Source organism: Catharus ustulatus, chromosome 20 (assembly GCF_009819885.2).
Source record: "Catharus ustulatus isolate bCatUst1 chromosome 20, bCatUst1.pri.v2, whole genome shotgun sequence".
Taxonomy (NCBI): domain Eukaryota; kingdom Metazoa; phylum Chordata; class Aves; order Passeriformes; family Turdidae; genus Catharus; species Catharus ustulatus.
In genome coordinates this window covers 128,957-156,613 of record NC_046240.1, presented here as the reverse complement: position 1 = coordinate 156,613, position 27,657 = coordinate 128,957, and the positions used below count along the sequence as shown (strand labels likewise).

Below are 27,657 nucleotides of genomic sequence, written 5' to 3'. Positions count from 1 at the left end.
ACCAGGTTCCTGAACAGATGGGCTGAAAGTAGCAGGAGCTCAAGAGAAGGTATTTTGGCAGACAAAGAACACAAGTGTGATCCTCATCTGCAACTACATTTCACCATCACAAGCTGAGATAGGAGTCCAGTGCTGTTCCAAAAACATAATTAAAATCAGATTCCAGGAGGAAGCATCATAACTTGCTTATTATTTCTGGAATCTCTAGGTACTAAAAACGTCCCCAGACTACTCGTCAGTACAAAGCTGCTGGAGAAAGCCCCTTCCTCTTTTCCCTGATTTTTTCCAGGTCAGCAATAAGTTCTTAAGGCTTCTGAAGCCAACTACAAATTCAGACAAAAGCATCAGTCTGACGGTTTCACCCTTTTTCAACAGCAATGAGAGGTTACACAAACAGAAGTTCAAGTACCATCCCTTTGATGGCTTCTGTGGCTGCAGAATCTCACAGCCATGAAGGGGAAAGGATGTCCATGGAGATTTCTACCTACACCCATGCAGAAAACCATACTCCTCCTTAGCTGCTGGTTTAGTTTTGCTCATCTCCTGGCATCTTCTCAATTCCTGCAGCCAGGTAACACTAAGAATTGCTGAAAACAAGTCACAGGGCAGGAGCCATGCCTGTGGTCAGCATGTGGTCCTACAGTACTGGCCAATGGCTTGATCACCTCCCTCCATGGGAGGGGCATCAGCCGAAAGTATTTTTTTTAAACTTGTATTCATTTTCTTTAAGATCAGCACCCAAGAACTGCTGAACTCTGCTCAGCAGCTTTTAGAGATCCACCAGAAAAATCAGGAAGGCCAACAACTGCAGGAGTTAGAGCAGCCAATCCCATCCCACCTGGAGAAGACAGAAAAGAGCCAAGGGTGTTACGAAGACAGTAAGAAGCCTTCCTGCTCCCACAGCTGAGGTTAACAGGGATGCAGGCCCATCTACTTTCAGCACACATCTGGACTGCATTTGTGTCATTTCCAGCCCTGCTTCCCCTGATGGACAGATGCCTGGAACTAGCAATGGGGTCATCTGCTGGTGCAAGTGCCGCCAACTCAGCTGACTGCAAGAAAGAAGCCAGAAGGCTGGAAAAAGCACATTTTGCCCCAAATAGCAAGGGTAGCATTCCTGAAAGTATTTTTGACAGAAGGTTAAAAAATCTCCTCACAAATTTTCTATGTTCAAGGTAAGGCCCAGAGCATTCAAAAGAAATCAGTAATCATGGCAGAATGCTGAATGATGGCAATCTACCAACTCTGAAATAAAATTTAAACTTTCCACACAAATCCTTTCAGGCTGTGTATTTATATATTTAGTAATAAAAAACATATCCATGACCACTGTCAGTTGTAAAGGTTCTATCATAATAGCAACACTACTAATGGGAACTGGAACTGAAACAACATTGCATGGATCAGTAGCTTCATTGCTGATGACTTTACTAAAATTATTCTAAATTTTTTTTACAAAAAAGACGAAACTTTCAAAGAGCTCTACAGACAGACTGAGGATGTACCTGATAGAAAAAAACATACACATTCAGATGTGAGATTCTGAATCAAAGTGGTTACATGATGACCTTATCTACTGGGTGGCATCCCTGTCCATGGCAGAGGGGTTGGAATTAGATGGTCTTTAAGGTCCCTCCCAACACAAACCATTCTGGGATCCTGTAATACATCATGACCCCTAATTAGTATAGTTTTGAGGCTGTGGTTTTTAAGAACTCAAAGCAAAACATTTTTACATTCAACTACAACTTTCAATTTCAAATTGGATTAGTCTCAAAGAAAGACTTCTTTCCAATTAAAAGGAAAAAAATAGCTGTTACACTGGCAGAATGGACATACTGCCAGATGTCTATTTCTTTCATGTATTTCTGATTCAGCATCAGTCAGGAGCTTTACTTAACACAAGCAATTCATGCTCTCATTTTTGATACTCTCTTTTACAGGTACATTGTGGTTGAATATTTTTGAAAAACCCAAGAACCTGCTGACTGAAGCTTAAACTTGCAAAGTACCAGAATTATATTAAACCAAATAATATGTATCAATGAGCTAAAATGGTACTACTTTGAGGGAGAAAATGTTGAGAAAGATCTTAAAAGATATTAATTTATTCTCTTTCAGTCATGCAAGAAATTTCATGAGTCATGACAAGGGATGAAGGATGATGCAGTTTAAAACTAAAACATGAGACTAAACTGTACTTTCAATTGAGAATTCAGTTTTTCTCCATCAATTGCAAATACCAGAATACAGCTTATCTATCATTTAATGCTGAAGACAGACAAACAAATGGGGAGTTTTGGCAAGTCTTTCTTTTTTTTCTTAATGAATTATTTAATTTTGTCTTCACAAGTTAAGAAGTAGTATCTATGTTCTGTCAAGTGTCTGGTATTTCATCCCCCAAAACATGTTGCTGTGGCAAATCAGACTCTACATGTACTACAATTATTGAATTTTATATCAAATTCCCTTTAACTGGGTGTACTACAATTTTTAAGACTGGCAGAACACATGTGTTGCAATTCTGCCCACTTGTGTTTTTCTAAGTGTCTTGTTTGCGATTGGATTTCTGGTAATGACTATGATAAAGATGTTGCTAATGTCAGATTGGGCAGTACTTTTCCCCAAACGTGGGGGAAAAAAAAAAGACAAGCTGAGGAAAATAATGCAAAAGTTCTAAACCTAACTTGTAACATAAAATCTGAGCTGAGGAAGAATTCAGTGTTAAGAGCAAGTATGAGAGTGGTAGGTGCTCCCCAAAAATCTAAGGAGCTGTGTTAACAGGGAGAATTTAAGCACACTTAAACACCACAGCAATTGTGTCTGCAGAAAAAGAGTTTACAGACTCAATCCTCAAGTAAACCTCTTTAAAATTGAAATCTCTCTGAAAGGAATCACCCCTAACACCTTCTCTTTGTCCACAGGGCCCAACCAGGTCCATCAGCACCAGTCTGCACATGATTTTGAATGACAGCTGGACCATCCACAGGGAAACAGGGAAGGACTCAATGAGTGATGTTTAAATATCCCAAGGAGTGTCATACAGTGAGAACTTGGCATAAACGGAGTTCAGTGGTGGATAAACATGTATTGCTGGCTAAGTCTCATCATGGAGTTGCCTTTTTGAGTTTTGCCTCTAAACTGCCACCAGCTCTGGCTTTGCCATCAAATATAATTGCTCAGAAGTGTATTTAATGTAAATAAACACAGACTAGGATAAAATACCGCCTGTGTCAATTGAATTCTCTCCCAAAGAAGAAACAGACCAAGCATGTAGCCCAGACTGCCCTGCCACAGGTGTGTCTCATTGCATAAAAGCATACAGTAATTTCACGAATACAAGCCGCACCAATTTGACCAAAATTTTGGTGGAAACCCGGAAGTGCGGCCAATATTCCGGGGCGGCTAATACATTAACAAAATTCTAAAAGCTGCCAACACGGAAGTGAGAGCCCACGGCAGCCCCAAGCCAAGTTGGAGCCCGGCCGGCCCCGGCTGAGGTGGGAAAGCCTGGCAGAGGCGGGGCCAGCAGTGTGGGGGGCGGGCGGCAGAGCCTGAGCCAGCAGGGCGGGGCAGGGGAGGCGGCAGAGCCCGGGCCAGCAGGGCGGGGGAGCCCGGGAGAACTGGGGCTAGCAGTGCAGGGGAGCATGGCAGAAGCAGGAAGGCCGGCGGGTGGGGCTGCCTGGCAGCGGGGGAAGCCCAGCAGAATCGGGGCCAGCAGTGTGGGGGAGCCCGGCGGTGCGGGGGCCTGCAGTGCCGGTCAGGGCGAGGAAACGCGGCGGCGGTGCAGACGGGAGGGGGCGGCCGGCGAGCCTGGCGGCAGCGGCAGTGCCTGGCCCGCCGGCAGGGCGACTACGTTAACGCAGCGGCGACGCGGCCGGCATGCCTGCCAGCGGCGGCAGTGCCTGGCCCGCCGGCAGGGCGACTACGTTAACGCAGCGGCGACGCGGCCGGCATGCCTGCCAGCGGCGGCAGTGCCTGGCCCGCCGGCAGGGCGACTACGTTAACGCAGCGGCGACGTGGCCGGCATGCCTGCCAGCGGCGGCAGCGGCTGGCCCGCCGGCAGGGCGAGTACGTTAACGCAGCGGCGGGGCGGTGCTGACGGGAGAGGGGGGCCATTGAGCCCGGCGGCGGCTGCAGCACCACCCGGCCGGCCCCGTCAGCAACCATGAGCGGGCCGAGCCTGCCTGGCCCCGCCCCGAGCCAGTAAACCCCGCTATGCCGCGATCCTGTTACTAATTGGCCAATTTGTGAAAGCTGCGCACGGATTCTCGCGACGAACGAAAGTGCGGCTAATATTCGGGGTGCGGCTTATCTATTGACAAAGACAGCAACATTGTCGAGGCACCGGGGGTGCGGCTTATAATCCGTGCGGCTTGTATTCGTGAAACTACTGTAATCAACACTGTATTTTAGGCAAAGTCAGGGCAATTTGTTCCTCTCACTCCTCAAGAACCCAAGTGGCAGATGTTCAATCTCCCCTGCCAGATCAAGGTGCTTTAAAACTATCATAAACAAACACAGCTGATTTAAAAGAATCATTTCATCCTGAAAGGGACACATCTCTCTTTTTTATGCTTGAGTAAATCAAAATTGACTTGATTGATTTTGCTGAAGTTTTTGCTAGGGTGATGCAAGAATTTCAACTCAGTCAAGGAAGGAGAGATCAAGAGTTCCACTCTCAGCATCAAGCTTTCTCGTACACATCTCCTGCTCTCATTTTGACCAGTTTAACGCCCTGCAAATGATACCAGCACCTATTTTTTGATGCTTTCATGAGCCTGCCCTGAGGTCTGAGCCCAAGTCTGGGATGAGATAGTTCAGTGCACTATGGAGAGACTTGCAGTAGAGACAAAAATAAAATCTTTACGATGCCCTTTGTTATTAAGCAGACACTCCAATTGGGCCACATCACTTCACTTGGAAGTAAAGAATTACAAATGAAAAGGACGTGTACTTACAAAATGTTTATGCTCTTATTACACTTGATATCCACACCAGAATGTTAATCATAACAACCCTGAGCAACCCTGTGGAGTGTGAACACACTTGTGGTATATGGCTTTGTTAGGTAGGAGTGAAAGGGTGACTAATAATATTCACAGCTTCCCCACAGTCATGAAAATGTAAATATTTTTTTTAAAGTACTTACAAGACAAACCTACAGTAAATCTGAAAAATGTCCCCCATAATATTTAAACTAAATCCTCCTCCCTAATCTAACCTCAGAGCATGGCAGTTAAGTGATCCATTCATTCTACTTCAAAATCTCAGCTCTCTCTTTGTTAAAGAGCCAGACACCACCTGACTAACAGGATGGATAATTTGGTCTCTCCAGAAACATTTTTCTGATTTAGAATGATTAAATATAACATGTGCTTCTGCTGAGCCCTCAGTCAACATTTGGAAAGCAGTGGTAAAGAAGTCTCAGGTCAAATACCAATACCATTCAGACAGAGAAAACTGATGTTCTAAGTCATTTATCAACCTGCTCTTCAAAAAACAGAAGAGAGAAGATAGGCCCATCATCTCAGCTTCTAAATACATTTCCAGGAGCAATGAAAATTATGGAATTAAGTTATTCCCTACAGCAAAAGAGAGCAAGACAAGAAGCAAAGGTCTGTCATGGGAAGAAGATCAGTCTCTAGAGGAAGAGCAATGGAGCAGGTTTCAAGTTCAGTCAGATCCTTTCTGCCCATCTGCAGATTCCCCTACACCGTTGCAAACATGCCTTTGACACCCACAGCATGGGAACACTCTTTAGAGAATTCTTATCTGCAAAGTCCCATGTCAGAGGTGAAGAAGATGAGGATGGCTGTATTTTGGGATTCCTGTATTATTTGTCTAGGTAGATTATCTACAGTCACCATCTGGAGTTACTGGGTTTTTTTAGTGGAAAAACAAAATGAAAAACCCTTCATATACCATCAAAGTGCATGAATAGAACATAATTACTGTCACACAAGTAGCAATAGGAGTCACTATAGCTTCTTTCCAGAGTTATTTATAATTTTATATTCCTTGTGATTTTACATTCCTAGCAAAAAAAGAACTAAATAAAACATATCAAAGTGGTTCTCCACATATCTCATCCTCAGGAATGCAGCTTTTCTAGCCACAGAGACCAAAGAGTACACACAGCTAATTAAAGTGCAAAAAAAAACCTCTTTTATATCTGACTTGTGGAGCTGATAACATGTAAGTTATAACTTGTATGGGACATGATAAACTCTGTCCTTCACAGAGAGAAATGCACTTCTAACATGACTCACTGTAAACAGGTCTCAGGGTATAGTAGTTTCTAATCAGAGGCAGCTTCATAATGGACTTGTTGAGCAGTGACACTTCCTACACCACTTGGCACAGGGTGAGTGATGATGCTGTTGTGGTTAAACCAGATAAGGTTCAAGACTAATACAGGGAACAAAGTGTTCAGGTTTTGACTGCATTAAGCCAGAATTTACAAACACAAACCTGAAATGTTTGACAGACATGGGAAGAATAGCCACCAGGAGAACACTGCCCCAAAGGTGTGGAAAGGATCTTGGGCTTCGAGCTTAAATATTGTTTATTAAAACTCACTTTACCATCACCTTTGGAGAAAATTACTCATCACTAGTCAATTAAAGAAGAAAAGAGGCAATGGCTGCAGTTAATGTCCAAGAGGCCCATTCATATCAGACACAAAGATGGGAGGATTAGTGCACAATGGCTCGGCTCCCTCCAGCTCCCGTGGCTCTACCCCCCCAGCAAGGAGCTGACATGACAGGATAAGACAACTCCATTAGGAGCCCCTATTACTTCTCTGCAGTGCTCTCCACAAGCAAATGGAGTAGCTATTTAGCCAAATGCACCGTGACTCCAGCTTTATACATGAGCATGTGGGATGTTTCCTGCAATTAAAGATTCAGATAAATAATTTGGGGGTAATTTTTTTCAGGCTGAGATGAAAAGCAGCAAGGCATAAGGGGTCAAGCGTTTCTGCAAAAATTATGTTTACCAAACAGAGCTGCCTGCAAAGGAATGTCTGTGTTGAGCTGTGGCAGAATGAGACCCGGGCAGGAGTGAGCTGGAGAACCAGCAATTGCTTCATTTCAACTGAAACAAATTTAAATGTGGATTTAATAAAACAACCCTCTTTATTGCCCTAAGAAACAAAATATATATGTAGTTAGAGCCATATAATTTCCTCCTAATACACATTTTGATCTGAGGATAATGTGTAGTATCACCATTTTTCTGGCATTCTACAAAAGGCCTCTAATACCTTAGAACCTTTTAATCAACATCCTATGCAGGCAGTGTAGGCAGAATAGACAACTGAAATGTAAGTACTGTCATCCATACTCCCTTTGGGAGAAAGACACAGTAAGCATTATATCATTGCATTAGACCATCCTTTGATGTGGGTTTTATTCTTGTTAAATTATGTTTTAGCCTCAAGGTTTCTTCCCCCATACCTCTCTGTGACATGGCCATGCCAGAAAAAAAAAAATTAAAATACCCCACTGTTCAAAAGGCAAGAAGTACATTTTTACAAGCAATTGTACATGTCAAAAATATAAAACTGCCTTTTTAATTTCTTGTTTACCAAACACAGTCAGTGACAGCTCCTGGAAAACACAGAGTGGAAAAAAAATGAAGGCAGGAAGATGGTTGTGGGGAAGGAATGCAGCTACTTGTTTTTAAATAATAAAGCCTGAATACAAGCAGGATAAGAAATTCTTGAAAAAGCTGCTGTGATGGTGTCTGCTTTGAATTGCGCCCAGTTTAAACAAGAGAAAAGCCTCCCACTGAAAAAAGAAACACTTTTATCATTCAAAAAGATCTCAGGGCAGTCCCTTTAAAATGAGGTATTTTCTAAACAAAGCATCAGAATGTTCCCCTGCAGGGAATGAGCATCGGATCTCTCAAAAATTATTATTCTTGAAGAACTGTAGATTTATGGAGTTTTTGTTTTATTTGTTTTAACTTCAGTAGAATGAAACCTGCCTGAAATGACCACCCAAGGGAGCAGAGTCACTAGCTAAGCAGGGGATGAGCTCTAAAGGGGACCCAAAGTTGTATCAAGACCCCTGGGGAGGTCTTAAATCTCTGGCTTAAGCAGAGCTAGCAAAACACTTAATGCATGTCTCAGTGTAAGCCCAGGACATGGATTTTTCCTTCACTTAGATCCACTAACATCAGTAGGAATGTTCCTGATTTACATTAGCGTTAAGCAAAGAAACAAGCTAATTACCCTGAATTATCCACAGGGATTACAGGAGAAATTTTAAAATGCATATTTTTCAGCATGAACTGGTTTTGTGACACTTATAATAGTAAGTCTGCTACAGGCAGCAGAGTGGAAAAATATAGCTTTACATAGAGAGTCTAGAGCCACAATGTGCTTCTGAATAAATAAAATTTCACATTGCCGTTATGCAATAAAATTAAATGTTGCAGTTTTCTATCAGTTCATGAACATCCAACTTCCATATCTGCAAGTGTGACTACAGTTCACAAATATAAGCCATTGGTGAGAAACAGTACTAGTGTGGGAGCCCTTTTTGGTCTGATTCATCAAGAGTTGCACTTGTAGTTTAAACAGGGCCAAGTTAACACTGCACTCAGAAACATCAATAAGTAGAAGTGTTACTGCCTCCATTAACTGCAGTAACTATCATCAACTGTGAACATGAGAAATGGAAAGCTCATAGATAGAACACAGCTCCTTGGGCATTTCTAAATTAATGGGATTCTCGGAAAAAATATTTATCAAACAACACACAGATTTATTTCTGTTGAAGCAATCAAGGCATTAGCTGTGTTATGTTGCCTTCTGCCGTTTTAATAGACTTAAAATTCTTAAATGTGTATAGAAAAGTAGCTTGAGTAAAATAATCTGTGTAAGGAGAATATCAATAAATTCCACAGCATGTTAATTTTATCATAGAATCCCAGAATGATTTGGATTGGAAGGGAACAAAAAGCTCATCTCTTTCCATCCCCTGCCACGTGCAGACACCTCCCACTGTCCCAGGGTGCTCCAAGCCCCGTCCACCCGGGCCTTGCACACTACCAGGGTTGGAGTAGCCACAGCTTCTCTGGGAAACCTGGGCCTGGGCCTCCCCACCCTCACAGGGAAGGTATTTTTACCAAGATCTAATCTAAATCTACTCTTCAGCAGTTTGAAGTCATTATATTGAAAGGTTTTGAGACAAGACCTGGAGCAACCAGGTCTGACCTCAGAGTTGAGACTGCTGTGAACAGGAGATGGGTCTTCATCTCTCCTGAGGCTCCTTTCAGCCTGGACCACCCTCTAAAACTACCTGTACAATGCTTCATGGTCCAGGTAAGCAAAGGAGAAGCCCCAGGCCCACTTCCAGGTAGCCACTGCTGAAGTCAAAGCCAAAGCCAAAGCCAAAGGACTAGGTACAGAAAACAGCTCTAAGTTGCAAAATAGGACAGGAGCAGAATTGAATAATGTCTACATGGCTGTGAATTGGTTATTTAGAACATACTGTTCAAGGTCTTCTTTTAAGATGACCAACTACTCCTTTACAACTATGAAGACCTTTATGAGTGATTAGCACAGCAGATCCAGCAGTACCCTAAGTTTGTATAACTCCCACTTTTTAGGAGGAGTGTGTGCAGATAAAAGGTGATCAAACTGTCACTTTGCACAATGTAACAAAGCAAGACACTTGTGTCACCCTTGAGGCTGATCTCACTCAGTTACTGCAGCTCATACCAGAGATTTATTAAAACTAAACTGCAGGAAAATTAAATCCATTACCTTAAAAAGCAAGGGAATAAATCACACCCAACAGGAAATCAGGAAAAGCTGCTGCCACTTCAGACAAATCTAAGATTGTGTGAGCACATGAAATTTTTTGTCATCAGTAACACAAAACAAATTCATAGAAGGAAACAGTATCAGCTGTTATTATAATGCAGAACACAAATATGTTCAATGAGTTTAACACTGCAGCCCAAGTATAAAGAACATCTCAAGCTGTTTGTATTTCCAAAGAAGACTTGAGGGGTCAGAGGAGGGAAGAAGACATGTGGGTAGACAGGATGATGGATGGCACTCAGTGGTACGCTGTATTTGGGTCTACTCTTGTTTTTGCAACAGGATGTCTCTGATTAGTCTCTGAACAGAGAATAAGGATGGTTACAGCTCATTGCTCACAGAGAACATTTTTTTTTAGAGCCTTACAAATTAAATAGAACATTGTAAAGCAAGCAGTCAATGAACTATCTGGTGTTGTTTGTCACAAATCTCCCAACGGTGTCAGAAGATTCCCTGGGGGCACCAGAGGTGGGTTTGGGGGCTGGCAAATAAAGTAAATGTGCTCTTGTCCCTACGCTCAGCAGCCCCACCTCTGCAGAAGCCGTCTGTGTCACTGCCTTTATGGATTGTCCAGCCCAAATATATAAAATATAAAGCAGGGGCACGCGGAACCCCTAAGTAATTGTCTCAGCCATCCAGATGATGCAATACAGAGACTTCACAAAGGAGGAGGGAAATTACTTTTCCAAAGCCCATCCTTCCAGAGAGATCTTTGCAGAACGGGCTCCTGGCTCACAGGGAATGATGGATGGGCCAAAGCTGCCCAGCTGAGACATTTCTTGAATGCCACCAGTAAGAGAATAATACTGTCTCCAGCCAGACCTCCACACCTCAAAGTGCAGCCGTGGCCACAAAGCCTTTCTTTGACAGCTACTCAGGCTCCTCATCAATGCCAAAGGAAACTGTAAGTCCTCAGCAACTCACAGAAAAGGGTGACATAGGGGTTTGGGAACCACATGAATGTGTATACAGGGAAATGAACCCCTGAGAAGGACTTGTGGTGTTTTCTCAAAGTGAAGGCTTCAGGCATAAAGGAAGGAGAGAAATGTTGTTGAAAGCAAGATCACTTAGAACAGACAAGCTGGTCTTAACCCAAAACAAACTGGAGGTTGAAGCTGCAAACAGAGGGCACAAAGCAGAACACATGGGAATAGTTTCTCTACAAAAGCTGAACATTTCCTAATGAGCCCCCTCTGTGAATTACCTTATTTAAAATAGAGACATCAGCTCATCCAGTGACTGCATGACTCAGTCACTCCAAGAACCTCTCACTGGGGTTACCAGGTTGATTCTGGCCTACATTCAAAGCATGTAAGAATTCTCTTTGTGATGGCACAGCCTCTAGAAGAACTCTCACTGGCCTCAGTGCAGTTTTCAGTGGGCAGGAGTCACATCAAAGCCAGCACTGAAAACCATTCCAAGGAAGTGCAGAGCCAACATGATGGAGAGTTAACAGCCTTCTCTCTTCAAAAAGGATCTTAAACTCAGGACAAAAACCGCTACCCATATTGTCCAGTTCTGTAACAACGACTATGCTGAATAAATAAAAAGCAAGGAAAGCAAGGAAAAAAGATAATATATTTACAAACAGTGCAAATGAAGATATATTGGAAAATGATGTCTCATTTGCACTGGATAGCACAGTTGTAACACAGCAGAATTTAAAAAGCAGCAAATGTTTCATTAAATGAAGCAGCGAAAGGGAAGAAAATGTCAAAACTCAAATGTCAGACAAATTTTGGGCAAGAACTCCCCACTCTTTGGATTTCTTTCCCAGAGCCAAGACACCAGTCTCTTATGTGCAATTTATCTATCCCTGTCTTGTCTGGTTTTGATTGGTTTTAACATAACCATTTACAGGTTTTATTTAATCAGCCAGGAAGGAAAGAGTTCAAGGAACACCAGGAAATATAGGCAAAATACAACAAGGTTAGATCACTTGCACTGGATTAATTTGCTCTGGCACACCACAGAAGAAATAACCTCAGTCTAGGTCTGCATACTCCATGGTCTGCAGGGAGCGAGAGCAGCATCATTCAAGGGAAGTAACACTTTAAAGAACTTTAAATTAGCTATTGCCAGGCAGGTGGATAGATTGATGAGTGATTCCCCAATGTCCCCAACATTACCATTTTGTGGTGAAAGCAAATACAAAAGGGAGGGAAGTAAAAAAATCCATGAAATATGGTTTTGTCAATCTGTGGTGCAATCAGATGACAGTGAAGTTCATTTAAGGACACTGGAAACATAAAATAAATTGCTTTCTCTGAATCCAAAGTTGAAAGAAAGTTTCCTAGTTATATTTTTGACTCCAGAAGCACTGCAAGCCATGCTAGCAGACTATGATAAAAATAAAATAAAATAATGATAATAATAAAAATTCTCCCCATCATTTTTCTTCCTAATAAGTGTTCCTTCTCCCAGGGCCCAAGGACCACATGCAAGGGAGGCAGAAACACTGGTCCCCTGAACCACACAATTAAGTCTGACTTACTTTATATCCAACAGATGCCCTCACTGCAGTGGTCCCTAAAATATGTTTTTAAGTAAAATTAACTCAGGAATCTGCAATTAGCATCACCTTTGAGAACAAATCAGAACAAGTTTATTGAAGTGCTCTAACTGTTTACCACAAGAGTGAATTTACCCCCAAGGTTCACTTGACTATTTTGTCTCAATTTTCTTGTAATTTCATCTATCTTTTTTTTTTCCAGTCCTCCAAAGGTGATGGATAAAACACAGAAATAAATAGGACCAATTGCTCACAGAAGCCTAAGGGAAAACACAACTTTGTTATAAATACTCTTTGGCACAAATCATGGAAATGTAATACTAAAATTGTTTGTTGAATCATTTATGAATTGGGCCTTCAGTTTCAGTTTGCAAATAAGTTGGAGGATTTTTATTGATGTTCTTTTTCACTTTGCCTTTTCAGTTGCCAAACAGCCTTTGAGAAACTGAACTGATACATAATCAAGAAAACAGAGGGAATGGGCAGTGTTTATTTAAAAGGTATTTCCTATGCTAATGCAGGACTTTTTTTTTCTTGGGGGGAGGAATTTACTTACAGATGATGATAATCTTTATGATGACAAATTTTAAAATTAATTTCCTAAGATGCCAAAATTGTGAGTTTTCAACCAGCGAAACATGTAGAAGCAACACACATTTTTATGTTTGTTCGTAGATGGGAAATTTTTGAGATTTATTATTACAAAACAAAAGTTCAGTGGAACATAACTGCATGCTGCCACACCATGCACAGAATCATCACACATGAAGAAATACGTAATATGAAGGGAAATTCTACTGTATTGAGAAATTCAGTATTTTACAGGAGTGCCCAAACTTTTCACATGAAAGTTATAAACATGAAGAAATAGCAAGGAACGAGAGATGCATGTCTTTCTTAAGTGTTTTGTCTCAAAGTGCTACTTTTCGTCATCTGAAGAGGGAGAGAAACTTGGAAATAGATAAAAGGTTTACTCCTCCTTAGCCAGAGCAGGTGTGCATTGCCTTACCTGATCTGTCCTCGCACCAGTGGTCTGTTTTTAGTCCTGTTCATATTTGAGTCAAACGGAACCTCAAAGAACTGTAATTAAAAAAAAGAAAGGAAGAATCAGAATGAAAGGATACCGGAAACATGCCATGCATGGAATGTCCTGTCTGCATCTGCAGGTGCTTTAATCTCTGTTTTTGAAGGTTCAGGGATACAACGAATATGGTATATGGGTTTTATGGAGCTTTGATAGTCTGCACTGATGCTTTTGGCATCCCCTTAGAAAGAAAATCACCCAGAGGACAAAAATAGTTAGCACAAGACCCCAAAAGTTCATCATTTGAAGTATAGTTTGATTCCAAGTTCTTTCCTCAACAGGTCTGACATCTTTTAGACATACACAATTACATTTGCAGACACACATGGAAATAATGGAATTGTTATAGCTGGAAAAGACCTTTAGGATCATCCAGTCCAACCAGCACCACCAATGTGTTCACCATTAAACCAAATTCTCAAGTGTCACATCCACAGGTTTGCTGAACGCTTCAGGTATGGTGACTCCACCACCTTCTCTGGGCAGCCCCTTCCAATGCCCGACAAGCCCTTTAATAAAGAGATATTTTTCCTAATGCCCAACCATCACCTCCCCTGGCACTAGTTGAGGCTGTTTCCTCTCCTCCTGTCCATGTTCCCTGGGAGCACAGCCTGACCCCCCACCTGGCTGTCCCCTCCTGTCAGGGAGTTGTGCAGAGCCAGAAGGTCCCCCTGAGCCTCCTTTTCTCCAGGCTGAGCCCCCTCCAGCTCCCTGACTGCAGTTTTATATTAATACAAATTATCCTTGCAAATGTGTGCTTCTGGACTTTAGAAGACAAACACTAAGGTTTTTTCCAAGATCACTGACCTTGCCAGAACCTACAACCCACCCCAAAATCAACCAATTCTTGTAAAATGTTACTGGAACTGCTCTGAACCTCCAGTTGGAGCAGGAGGGAGTGAACACACCCTATGGTGCTATTTAATGTCACAACCCAATTTGACTTTAAACATGGCCTATGGGAAAATTCAGGCAGCACTATCTGCCTGCTCAGAATTCCTTCAGGCTTCTGCAGGATCTGTTCTATAAGAATATTACTGGAAAAACTGAATGCACTTTGCCATCCAGACAAATGTAAAGCCTTCAGTTTTACATGTGCAAAACAATAATACAAGTAATAAGCAGAGATTTACTTACAGAAAGAGTAGAACATATTTACAGAAAGAACATTTTGTAATGATGTTATGTCTGAGGTTTTGAAGCGGGATCTCAATTATAGTGGATATGCAGCAAGAGTATCATAACAAATCATAATTCCAAACAGTCAGACTCACAGTAAACTCAGTGTAATCAAACTGCAGACAAATTTTAGGTGGTCCTACAACAAAGGACTACATGATAAAATCTATTCCAGCAAGTTGATTTAACATTTTTCGCTACAAAATACTCAATTAATAAACATTTCCATTTTGTTAGTCCATGTTACTGGTCCTGCAACTTACTGAGCACTCCCATGGAAACACCAGTGGACAGATACCATGGGAGCAGCAGGAACCTGCCAGACCTCCCCGCATGTACATCAAAGGAAAGATCCTCAATTTCAATGGAGTTTCCAGGAACTATTTATCCTATCTATTACCTTGACATAACGCCTATGAAACAACCAGCAATCTCTGCCTTCCAATTTTATTATAGATATTCCTGAAGCAAACTCAGGTTGCTCAGCCAGGAGTTATAAGAGAGGGAGGGAATCAGGAAGGAAGGAGGGCAGGAAGGAAGGCAGGCAGGAAGGGAGGCAGGCAGGCAGGAAGGAAGGAAGGCAGGCAGGACAGCAATTCATACATCTGCTTTGTCTGAACTCTGTGGCACAGCACTGGGCAGCTCCTACAATGATTTTTAGGCAGCTGACACGAAATTTCTCATGCACTATTTACTATGGCTTATGTGCAGTGGTCAGGGTCATTCCCAACGACCACCAGAGCTGGTGAAGACTCTCGTTTGGAAGAAAAGCACTGAGGGATTCCTGCCCTCCACCTTAGGATGGAGGGTCAGGTCCGATCTTCTCAACTAGAACACTAACCTGGAAGCGTTAGATGTTTCACAAAGAACCTCTAAGATACAGACACAACTTTCTTTAGAGCGAGGAAAGCACCCCATTTGGAGCTGAAACCAGCTGATTGCTTCTGACAGCTCAGTGTTTTGCTAATGGTTTGTTTCACTGTTTTATTTCAGAGGCAATTATGGTAAATGAAGAAAAAAAAAAGACATTTGACATCAGACTCATAGAGCAATACAAGGGAAAAAACTCTATAGGGCTAAAGTCCGTTCTCCAGAAAATACCTGGACTACAACTACTTTTTTTTTTTTTGGTAAGTCACAGGATTTATTTCTACTTGCAAAAGTCTGACTGCTTTGAGTTACTTCCAGTTTAAACTTGTGCATGTGAAGAGATTTTTGCTTATTTGACAGTATTTAAGTTTATGCATAAAGATATCTGTGTGCAATGGATTAAATCAAAATAATGTGCAATTTTTAAACTCAATGTGACTCGGACACAAAATGGCTAAAATGAAGATCATTTGAATAGTCAACATCTGAAAGAATTTAAACTTACGTAGTTGGTTACCAATATAAGCCGATGATGCCATGCTTACTATATCAAATATTTCCATATATTTAGTATAGTAATCAACCTCTGAAGAGAATATACATTTTGAACAAGAATCTCCTCTGCTGACTTAAGTAGTCAAAAATGTCTGTGTCTATTGTATACAGACAGGGTTGCTCCTGAAATGAAGACTACTGCATGACTTAAGACTGAATTTTTCCGCTTTTTAAAATCTGACAATTGGAATAATCTGTTACTGTCAAGCATATGTATACAGCATGGCAATGTACTTCCAACTGAACTAAACTTAAAATCCTTTTACTTGCAATTCCCTAGATTTGTTCACTGAGCTAGTTGCTATTCCATGTAAGCAAGATGCCATTTATCAAACTTTCCCCATTTTGCTCCCAGATGTTCAGCAAAATTCTCCCTCCATTTGCAGTTATTTTCTCCTGGTATTCTAGAAAAAATGAAAAAAGCCATGCATCTCAAATATCATTCCATACAAAAGAAAGAATGAAGTCAAACATATTATCTCATGCCAGGCCAACAGAGTCCTGCCTGTTTCAGCAAACAGTAAACTCAGTAAGATGAAGCCTAGAAAAATAAATATTTTCGAAGCACTCAAGAGGCTTTTTCCTCAGGAAGGTTGAATGCATCAGTTCAGCTGGACATGCAGAATATTATGTGCCCTTAGTATCTGGGAAACTGGCCACCAAAAGGGCAGACTGAGGGTTAAATCTACAGCATCTAAAAAGCCCTGAGTGACAAAATTTGGCAAGAGCTCTCAAGAAGCTAACCTAAATTTTAATCAGTGTGCATGAACATTTAAAACATGACGATGGCAGCCAGTACTCTGTGGTTTATTTCTCTGGTAGGCTCATCATGCTTTTTGTGCAGATCTCATCTCATTAATATACAGTACAGTAAATTCACGAATACAAGCCGCACTGAGTATAAGCCGCATCGCCAGGTGTTGGCAAACATTCTGGTTTTCGTCCATAAATAAGCCGCACCCGAGTATAAGCTGCTCTGTCATTCGCAGCGAGGACCCGCGTGCAACAAAGTTGCCAGTTAGTAACAGAACCGTGGCAGGGCGGGGTTTACTGGCTCGGCTCGGGCCATGAGGGCTCCGGGCTGCCGACAGGGCTGGGTGGCCCAGCTCGGCACTGCCACTCGGCAGGACCGCTCGGGGCTGGCTGCCGCCACTGCTGGGTACGGTCACCCCGGCCCGGTGCTGCCACTCGGTGGCGGGGGGGGCACAGAGCCCGCCGGCACCTGCGGCGGCGATGGGAGCCGGGGATGTAGCCTGCCTGCTCCTGTGGCGGTGGCACACGGGGACGGGAGCCCCCCGAGCCACGGGGCCAAGCAGGAGAGAGCCCCTGTTTCCCCCGATCCACAGGGCTAAGCAGGAGAGAGCACCTGCTTCCCCTGAGCTGCGGGGACAAGCAGGAGAGAGCTGCCCCTGCTTCCCCCGAGCCGCGGGGACAAGCAGGAGAGAGCTGCCTCGCCTTCCCCCGAGCCACGGGGACAAGCAGGAGAGAGCCCCTGCCTCCTCCGAGCCACGGGGCCAGCAGGAGAGAGCTGCCCCTGCTTCCCCCAAGCCGCGGGGCCAAGCAGGAGAGAGCCCCTGCTTCCCCCAAGCCGCGGGGACAAGCAGGAGAGAGCTGCCCCACCTTCCCCTGAGCCGCGGGGACAAGCAGGTGAGAGCCCCTGCTTCCCCCGAGCCGTGGGGACAAGCAGGAGAGAGCTGCCCCGCCTTCCCCCGAGCCGCGGGGACAAGCAGGAGAGAGCCCCTGCTTCCCCCGAGCCGTGGGGACAAGTAGGAGAGAGCCTTCCCCACCCCCTGTGCTGCCTGCATAGAGCAGCTCCACCCGCAGCCCAACAGAGTAACCACTTTGTAACAATCGCATAAATGCAGGGTTTGACTGGCAGGAGCTTGACTTTGCAGTTTGCACTGACTTGGTTTGCACTCCCGGGGTTGAAAATGTCAGAAAATTATTCACATATTGGCCGCACCTGAATATTAGCCGCATTTCCGGTATGGAAGCAAAATTTTGGTCAAAACAGTGCAGCTTGTATTCATGAAATTACTGTAATTATATCTTAAACATCTCACAATTCCTAGCATAGCTGCCACATTACTGCTCAGAGCTGTTTACACCAAGGGGCTTTCGGTCCTTTAGCTTCTTCACATTTGTTTCCACTTTGTTTATAAGTGAAAAGCTGAAGAACATTTAATTTCAAGCTACCTCTTGGAACCAGCAGTACCTGCAGAGGGTAGCTGAGCACTCAGACCTTCAGAGTCTTCAGACTAGTAATTTTATTAAGTCTATGCCAAGATTTCTTTTAACAGCAGCTTGGAGATGCAGATCACACTATGGCACTTTCAGCATTATTGATAGGGAAAGAGGACAGCGTGTCCTGTGCCTCAGCAGGCAACTCCAGCTCCTTCCATCAGTTCACAGAATCACAGAAATCTCCTGAGTGGGAAGGGACCCACAATGATTATCAAGTCCAACTGCTGCCTCTGCATTAGACATCCCAAGAACCCCTCTCTGTGCCTGAGAACGCTGTCCTAACATTCCTTGGGCTACAGCAGCCTTGGGCTGTGACCATTCCCTGGGGAGCCTGTTCAGTGCCCCAGCACCCTCTGAGTGTTGAACACCAAGACCACCTATTAAGTTTCCCAAGACAGTGGCCTGACAATTTTCAGTTAATTAGGCCAGTGGAGTTCCGAGCACATGCTGCACCTGCTATCCATGGTTCTGCAGGAGAGATCTCATTTACTGAATTACAGCAGTCCAACACCTTTACTCTGGTTCACATAGAAACAGCAACAGAGTGCACTAAGAAGAACAATATGCTGTAGAGTTTATCAAACAGATCTGCCACACTTCAGCTAATAAACATCTTTCATATACGAATTTGGATTTCGAGTGTATCAAGGACCAGCCTGGCCGCTGGCCCAGCTCTAAATGGTGACACGTGGTGGAAACAGCAGCAGTTGAAACAGGCAACTAGTGTGACATGTACTGACATAACATTTTATTCTAATGCTAAACACATATTTACAGCAGAACCGATAACCTCAGGAGCCTAAAGATGGAATGGAACCTTGACATTAGAAGACAATATAATTCAAGGTAACCCTGAGATCCTCCCATTGCAAAAGCACCCCTGAATCCAAGCAGGCTTCCATGTGTTCTTTACCATCAGAATTGCCCTCTAAATCTACATATTTCTCTTCAAAGCCTCCCAGAAGGGCAGTTCAGGTAAATTTTCAGCACTAGTGAGTGAAGCAGTCACCTCCTCCTGCCGGGCTGCAAACCCACCCCCTGTGTTGTACCACGTGGGAAGGTGGAGATGAGCCATAGGTGATGGCCAAAGCTCCTCCTCAGCTAAAATCTCTTGCTATGGACCCAAGCAAACATGAATACAATACAAATAAAAACCACTACAGCTAGATGCCCCACTAGAGCACTTCAATGAATATCTAAAGCCAGAGGTGAACCAGGGCTGCATTGGGCAAGTCTTGCAAATATTGATCTGGTTGAATTAGGAGCTACAGAAAGCTTTATTTCTCTTTGGTTTTCTTTGGTATTGCCGAAGAGCAAACAGTTAACCAGAAACAACACTGAAACATATGCTGGAAACCAAAAAAGTGCATGAATCAAGGAGGAGCAGGTGGACCAAAACTGTGTAGAAAGCAGAAAACTGTGTGGAAAACAGTGGCAGAGTAGACTGTGGATACCTGGGGAATAACCTACAGTTTCCTGGGAAGATAATACCCAGAAAGCCATTCCTTGAACACCTGGCCATTCAGCCTCCAAATTCATCAGGTTTCAGCACTAGCCTTTCACATGAAGTCTCCTGCTTTTCCCACACAGCCAAAGGAAAGTTGCTTTAAGCAACAGTGGAAACCCACCAGACCACGAAACATCAAGTATTTTCCTCTGAGACTGTTCTTCCTTTCCATATTACCTAATTATTTCTATTCCTCATGTTTTCTGTGATTTATCTTACATTGTCATAAAGTAATACATAATTACATAAATGGAGATGAAAAACATAACATATAATTAATGGTAAATAAGATCAAAGTCAAGATTATTATAGATTTCCTTCTGGTTTCCTTTCAATCACTTTTATATGAAAACTATAAAGAACAATAAAAGTATATTACAAAAGTCTTTTTACTCAATTGTATACAGATGTGACTAAAAAGAGGGGAGGGAAGCACTCATGCTGATCTAACAGGATTCTCACTGAAGTCAATGGCAGTTTGACTTCAATGAGAGCAGAGATAGACCAACACTGAGTGATTCTGAAAATCCCACCCTAATTGTACAAACAAGGAAAGGCTTTGGAGACTGCTGACTTGGAGATCGTATATTTGAGAATCATAAAGGGCACACAGCACCTGTTTGTCTTCAAGATATGAAAATAAAGCAAGGTAAATATTTTAAAGATTAAAAATAGCTTTTCTTTTTTGTTTTATTTTTAGGAAGTATCTGAAAACCCTCTGGTTGTGAAGTTACCAGTCTTACTACAGATCTGCTCTTATATTTTCCATCTGAGAGAGGATTCTAATTAAAAATGAGATTGATGCAAGGCTGAACAATGTTACTTACAGACAGAGGAGGGCAGCTAAACCCCAGACTGTCATATCCAACAAAACTGGAAAGGTCTGCCATACAAAGGATCTGACACAGTTTATTTTTTTTCCCCAAAAAAGACACATTGCTATTATTAGCCAGTGTTTAAAAGCCTGTTGCTCTGTACAGGGAATAGAGCAGGAGGAAATGGTTAAGAAAATGTTGATACTTGTGACTTTAGAGATTTTTGGGATGGAGAAGGCAGATTCACTGGTATGCACCCATCTGACCTGTTGGACTAACAGCCTGTCCTGCTTTCAAGTGCTCAAGAGGTGACGCTGTTATTCACTTGACCACTCACAAATGTGGCTTTCCAGAGACACTGTCCCCAGAATAGGACATTTTTTAGTTTTTACATGGCCTTTAGTATTTCAGTACCGTTAACTGGCAGCAGCGGCTAGAGCCGCCAGCATGCCTGGCACAGTGTTCTGTGTTTGTTTGCAGCTCATCCAAGTCCTTTTAGTGGCTCTGACCGACAAAACAAGTGGTCACTGAACTCTTGCAGCTTGGGCTTCTTACTCAGCACTTTGGCCACACAACAATCTTTGCTGATACCACAAGTGCCATTACAAGGAGCTTGAAAAAATTACAGCTGTGATAATGTGGAGTGTCACAGCAACATGTTCTAATGCTGCTGCTGCTGCATCTGTGGAGCTTGTCACAGCGATGAGGGGATAGAGGAGAGGATCATGGACACATCCTGAAATACACTGCTGTTAACTAGGGAAGCCCAGCTGGATAAACCACTGGCTCTGCAGGTGCGGATGTGCTTGTAGCACTCACTTGAGGAAAAGCAGTGAGGGTGGAAGGAAAGACCCTGGGCCTGCTGTGTCCAAGCCTGCTGCAAGGAGCAAGGAATTACCAATAATTAAGGAGTACAGTAGTTTCACGAATACAAGCCGCACGGATTATAAGCCGCACCCCCGGTGCCTCGACAATGTTGCTGTCTTTGTCAATAGATAAGCCGCACCCCGAATATTAGCCGCACTTTCGTTCGTAGCGAGAATCCGTGCGCAGCTTTCACAAATTGGCCAATTAGCAACAGGATCGCGGCATAGCGGGCTTTACTGGCTCGGGGCGGGGCCAGGCAGGCTCGGCCCGCTCATGGTTGCCGGTAGGGGTGGATGGCCCGGCTCGGCGCTACGGCTTGGCTGGGCCGGCCGGGCGGTGTTGCTGCCGCCGCCGCCGCCAGGCTCCCTGCTCCCGTCTACACTGCCACTGCTGCGTTTGCTTGCCCTGCGGGCGGTGCTGCTGCCGCCGCCGCTGCCAGACTCCCTGGCTCCCCGCTCCTGTCTGCACCGCCGCTGCCATGTTGGCTCGCCCTGGCCGGCACTGCTGGCCGCCGCACCGCCGGGCTCCCCCACGCTGCTAGCCCTGGTTCCCCTGGGCTCCCGTGCACTGCCAGCCCTGCTTCTGGGGGCTTCTCCCCGCCGCCGGGCAGCCCCGCGCCGCCGGGCTTCCTGCTTCTGCTATCCTATCCTATGCAATGTGGCTCCCGTGCACTGCCAGCCCTGCTTCTAGGGGGCTTTTCCCTGCCGCCGGGCAGCCCCGCGCCGCCGGGCTTCCTGCTTCAACTGTCCTCTCCTATGCAGTGTGGCTCCCGTGCACTGCCAGCCCTGCTTCTAGGGGGCTTTTCCCTGCCGCCGGGCAGCCCCGCGCCGCCGGGCTTCCTGCTTCTACTATCCTATCCTATGCAATGTGGCTCCCGTGCACTGCCAGCCCTGCTTCTAGGGGGCTTTTCCCCGCCGCCGGGCTTCCTGCTTCTGCTATCTTCCCCTATGCAGTCGGGCTCCCCTGCACTGCTAGCCCCAGTTCTCCCGGGCTTCCCCGCCCTGCTGGCCCGGGCTCTGCCGCCCTCCCTGCCCCGCCCTGCTGGCTCAGGCTCTGCCGCCCGCCCCCCACACTGCTGGCCCCGCCTCTGCCCGGCTTTCCCACCTCAGCCGGGGCCGGCCGGGCTCCAGCTTGGCTTGGGGCTGCCGCGGGCTCTCACTTCCGTGTTGGCAGCTTTTAGAATTTTGTTAATGTATTAGCCGCCCCGGAATATTGGCCGCACGTCCGGGTTTCCACCAAAATTTTGGTCAAATTGGTGCGGCTTGTATTCGTGAAATTACTGTACGTGTCTTCTTCATGAATAACTTCACAAGTTAAATAATACAGCATGTGTGCCAAAATTCTTTATCTACTTTATTACACATAAAAGAGTAATTCTTGTCTTCATTTTGAATCAAGTTTTCTAGTACCAATGCATGAACAACTAGTTCATTTAACCTCATTTTTTCAATGCACCTAATGCCCAAAGCTTCAAATGGGAGAAAAAACATGAATCTCCTGATTTAGTAAATGAGAAACAGGTCAGGTGACCACCAATGAGCCTGGTCCTTCTCATTAAAATCATATTTTGCTAAGAAGATAGCATAACAAAAATGAAATAATAATAAAAATAAAAGCAGGCCTTTATAAGCTGTTCCATCTTGAAAACTGCCGACTTGGTGAGCCACCTAACTAGTGTATTCCCTAGACCTCATGGAGGTCAGCCATGGCTTCAGGGGAACTGAAAGCTGGATACCACAGACAGGCTTCACCTCATGTGATTCACACTGGAGAAATAACCTCCACAGGAAGGAATACTGCTTTGCTGCCAGCTGCCAAAGACTAATAATATTATACATTTACCACTATCAAGTCCTTTTTATTTAGCACACAATTAATGCATCCACAAACAAAACTTCTTACTCCAAGCCTTTCCTGAGCCCCTGTTCCAGAGTACACTTGCCTATCAATGCTTTTGGGCTTGATTAAAGGAGGTAATTTCAAAGTGCAGAACACACTGCACTGAATATCTTTCCATCATTTCAGATTTTGTTGCTGTTGGGCTCTTCCTTTTCAACTTAAAATGAAAACTGCTAAAAAATGTGTTTCAGTTAGATAAACAATTCATGCCCTTCCCTTGTGCTCACCCAACCAAATGCACCCAGAGAGCAACATTATCTGGCCAAAAAATCAGCTAATTTCCCTCTGGATCTTTCCATTTTTTCATCTGTGTTTGATCACTGGGCCAGGTCACCATGTACACAAAAAGAGGAGAGGGAGAGGCTAAAGCTGTTACACGGCTCCCACCACTGTGCTGGTGCATCATGTACCCCAGGAGAGAAGCAGCACTACAGTGGTGTGTCTCCCATTGAGGGGTTAAAGCATTCTTTTTTTCCAGGGTCATGGAGACAAGGCAATGAAGCAACATTCATCTGTGCTGCCCTGGAATAAGAAAGGAAAACTTCACCTCCCCATACACACTTCCACAACTGAGCTCTGATCGCCCCTAGTCCTGAGATCTGTTCCCTAGCCCTGCAAGTTTTTAATGATGAATTATCATCATTAAATCAGAAGCATCTGACATCTGTAACATGGTTTCTTCAGGAACTACTTTATTACTATGTAATTTAGAAACCATTGTTAGGGTTGAAGAAAAATATCACCTTTATGCCTTACCAAAATATCCCACTTTGTAAAGACATTTTCTTCAAGAGATTCCTTTGAATTAAATCATATTTGTCACGATGCCAGCATGTCATGAGCGCAACATATAACTTAAAAAAACAAAACTTCAAATAACAATCTCTTTGCTGAAGATAGGTATTGCACAAGGTCAGTGTCTGGCTTAAGTTACTATATATCCTAAAATACACCAGACCAGGTTCTCTGGACACAGTGCAGCTGCTTTGAGCAATACTGCAGATAAAATCTGACACTGAAGATGGCTTAGACAAATTCCTATAGTGGAATAAAGTTGTTACTCACAAACTCTTGGGAAAGTATTTCTGCTGCTCAACACAGTGCTTAAGTCAACCAGGAGATCTCAAGTCAACCAGGAGACACAAATCTCCTCCAGAGGACTGAGAACAGAGGCAGGAGCGGCGAAGACTTTATTTCCCCCTAGTAACTACAGCAGGATCCTCAGCTCCTGGATTTAGCCAGGGCTTTTATAGAAGGAGCAGGTCACTCAAGAGCCCTCCAGACCACCACTATCAGATGCTTTCAGTCACCTGTGACTACTAGAGACCTATAAAATCAAGCAGCCTCACTGTGCTCTGCTCTTGCCCAGGAGATTGGAGCAGGGAAGTAGGAAGGCGAGATTTAAATCACTTCCACACATCTGCTGGCTCCAACCCACGTGTCCCAGATCCAGGTCATTTTAATCAGCTTTTTATAAATTGTCACTCGAACTATTAGAATACTAATCCACCTCAGTGTGCTTCCTGACAGGAATATGAATATTAATCCATAAATTGCTCTCTTATATCACACAGAGATGTGTTGGTTTTAACTGCTCATGGCTGACACGTCCTGTTACGTGAGGCTTTTTTTCTTACAAGACAGACAAAAGTAGCATTGTACATATGGCAGCAGGCTTGCCTGCTTTTGGGGAGGCAGAACTTATTTCAGTAGGTGCAAACATATAAACTGCTTGTTCAAAATATCTTTTAGTTTCAGAAATAAATTAGTTTTTATAATTTAAGCTCCTGGCATCTGTGAAAGAGAATTTGCTTTGCTCTGGCTATATTGGGCAAAATGAAAACCTATCGCTCCTTCTGGCCAAAATATTAAAAACCTCAAAGCCCCAAAACCCACAATGGATGAAATGCAGGAATGCTGTAACAGAATCAGTTAAAAAGTTTAAATGTGAACCAGGGTGTGAAGTGGCACAGGCCTTTACTGATGTGCTTGAGCAATGCCACATGCTAACATTGTCCAGATGTCACAGAGCTGACCTGCTCCACTTACATACCAGCTCAAATCTCCTAAAAAAATAATTCCTCAGGAATTACTACTTTCAAATATTAGGCAATGATATCAAGGAGAGCTTCAAGTCACATTTTTATATACAGCACACTTACGGAATCGATCAAGTCTACAGGAAAGACTTTACAACAAAATTTAAACCCAACTTTCTCCTGTTGTTCCAATGTCTAAAAAGAGAGCAAGAGAACCCTGAGGGGCATTTCAGGATTTACACTACACTGGCAGAACAGCCTCATTGCTTCCCTCCACTGTGTACTCACAGAGCCAAAACAAGCCCAGTTTCTAATATACTAAGAGTCTTAATTGTTAGGGGAGAATATCACAGGCACATTGATGAGTGCAATATTATAACTTCATTTGTATGACAATGGTTTCATTTAGTTTTATATCTTCACAATAAAGCAGCAAATGAAAAAGAATCACTCTCTTCCACCTGTATAGAACTTACCGAAAGCTATCAATATATTAATAATGCATTTTTTCTTTCATTAATTTCATAGATATTTGATGTGGCAGGCCACATGTGTGGTATTTTCAAGACATTCTCTCCTCCTAAGGCTATCACAACTCTGCAGATCAAAAGACATGGAAGAGATGCTCACAAGTATCTATATATAAAGACTCTGGTCAAGCCTAAGGATTTTGCCCATAGTAGGTTAGTTTTGGTAAAGGATTTTTCACCATTAAAATATGATTTTATGCAGAATGTGTAGAACTGCAAAATAAAGTAACAATACAATAACAATATAGTAACAAATATCCAAGGTGTAGATAATCACTTAGCACCAGCTCTGCAATAAAATCTAGTAAAATCCCGTAAACACTTATTCTAAAAGCAAAATGCACTAACTGGGACCATGAACTAGGGATGACCATCACTATGTTCTTCTCCTGAGGACTGGATAACAAACCTGTACACTGAGAAGTCACATTACAAATAACATCTCAAACCCATAATTAGGTCTCACCTTTCCTTTCCCTTCATTAAGAATGAAAGTGAAGCAAGAGTCTCACAATGACCCACTGGAAAGCACAAACACCCAAACCTGTTCAGGGTCATCACACCATCCATCTTTCTAAAGCTGTCGAGAAATGTTTGTCATTCCAGTACTGCCTGCATCTCCCAAATGCCAAGATAACATACCCATCAATCTCAAAAGAGGAGTTGAAAAATAAATAGTTCTGAGTCATGTTACTAAGAGGGATTCCACACACTATTAATTTTAGCTTGGAAACCAATTAAGACACCAAATCAAATTACCTTCCCTCTTTTTAGGGTCTAATGACCTATTCACATGCCTAAATTTATTTATTTTGTGCTAGTGATCCTTTTGAAAGCCTCAGAAGCTTAAAAACACTAATTTTAATCTGATTTCTGGCAACAGGAAGATTTTTGCAAAAGGCAGACATAGATGTGGATGAAATAGGATAATTTTCTCTATCTTACAAGGCTATTCTTAAAATATAAGCATAATAAATATAATGACATAAGCAAGACTTGTTCTAAGCACTGCATGAGCATCAATATGTTGGAAAAAAATTTGTACTTTCCACATGAAACCGGGGGTAGCTTTTGTTCACTTCAGCCTCACTGCAGCTTCTTGCTCACAAGTGCTGGTACAGCAACACTTTTCCACATCAAAGCAAGTGTCCAAAACTGCACACAAGAAAAGGGTTATTAAAGCAAGAACTTCCTGCCCAGCCAAAGGGCTCAAGCTCCTGCAGCTCATGACATGGATATTATCAGAGCAGTGAACTCCCAGCCGTTTTTAATATTGACATGGAAATACCACCCATTCTTGTCAGGTCTGTCTCCCAGGTGCCTCAAATGTCACCTTTGTTTGCTAATGTTAGTCCAATATGAAGCTTTCTGATTATCTATTGGGAAAAAAAATAAAAACCACCTTGGACCTCAGTGGACTGATTTCTCCCAGGTGCCAGTATCCATTCATTTGAGAGCTTCTGGGGACTATCTCCTTATTTCCAGCTCCTTTCTGTTGGTGCCACACCACAGGGATGTGGAAGCTTTGACTATATGGGTCTTGCTAAGGCTGGATAGTTGGGAGTAGTGCTTTGTTCAATCACAAGGAAAAAAGGGAAAAAATCATCTGGATTCAGCAGGACACTCGACTGAGGCACTTTGTGAAAGGCATTAAAGCCAGACAGCACCACGGGCGTTTTGGACATTGCGTTTGCTTTTCATAAAACTAAACCCAGAAT

General features: G+C 43.4%; 1 protein-coding gene across 10 annotated transcripts in view; it reads right to left on the bottom strand.

Moving 5' to 3' along the window:
- The window catches only part of LOC117005174 (protoheme IX farnesyltransferase, mitochondrial), a 181,686-nt gene that overhangs the window by 25,079 nt on the left and 128,950 nt on the right, over positions 1–27,657 (bottom strand). For all 10 annotated transcript variants that reach the window (XM_033076550.2, XM_033076551.2, XM_033076555.2 and 7 more), the window contains one exon: positions 13,360–13,430. In XM_033076550.2, coding sequence (XP_032932441.1) covers positions 13,360–13,430 — 71 coding nt within the window. The remainder of the gene's footprint in view (positions 1–13,359; positions 13,431–27,657) is intronic.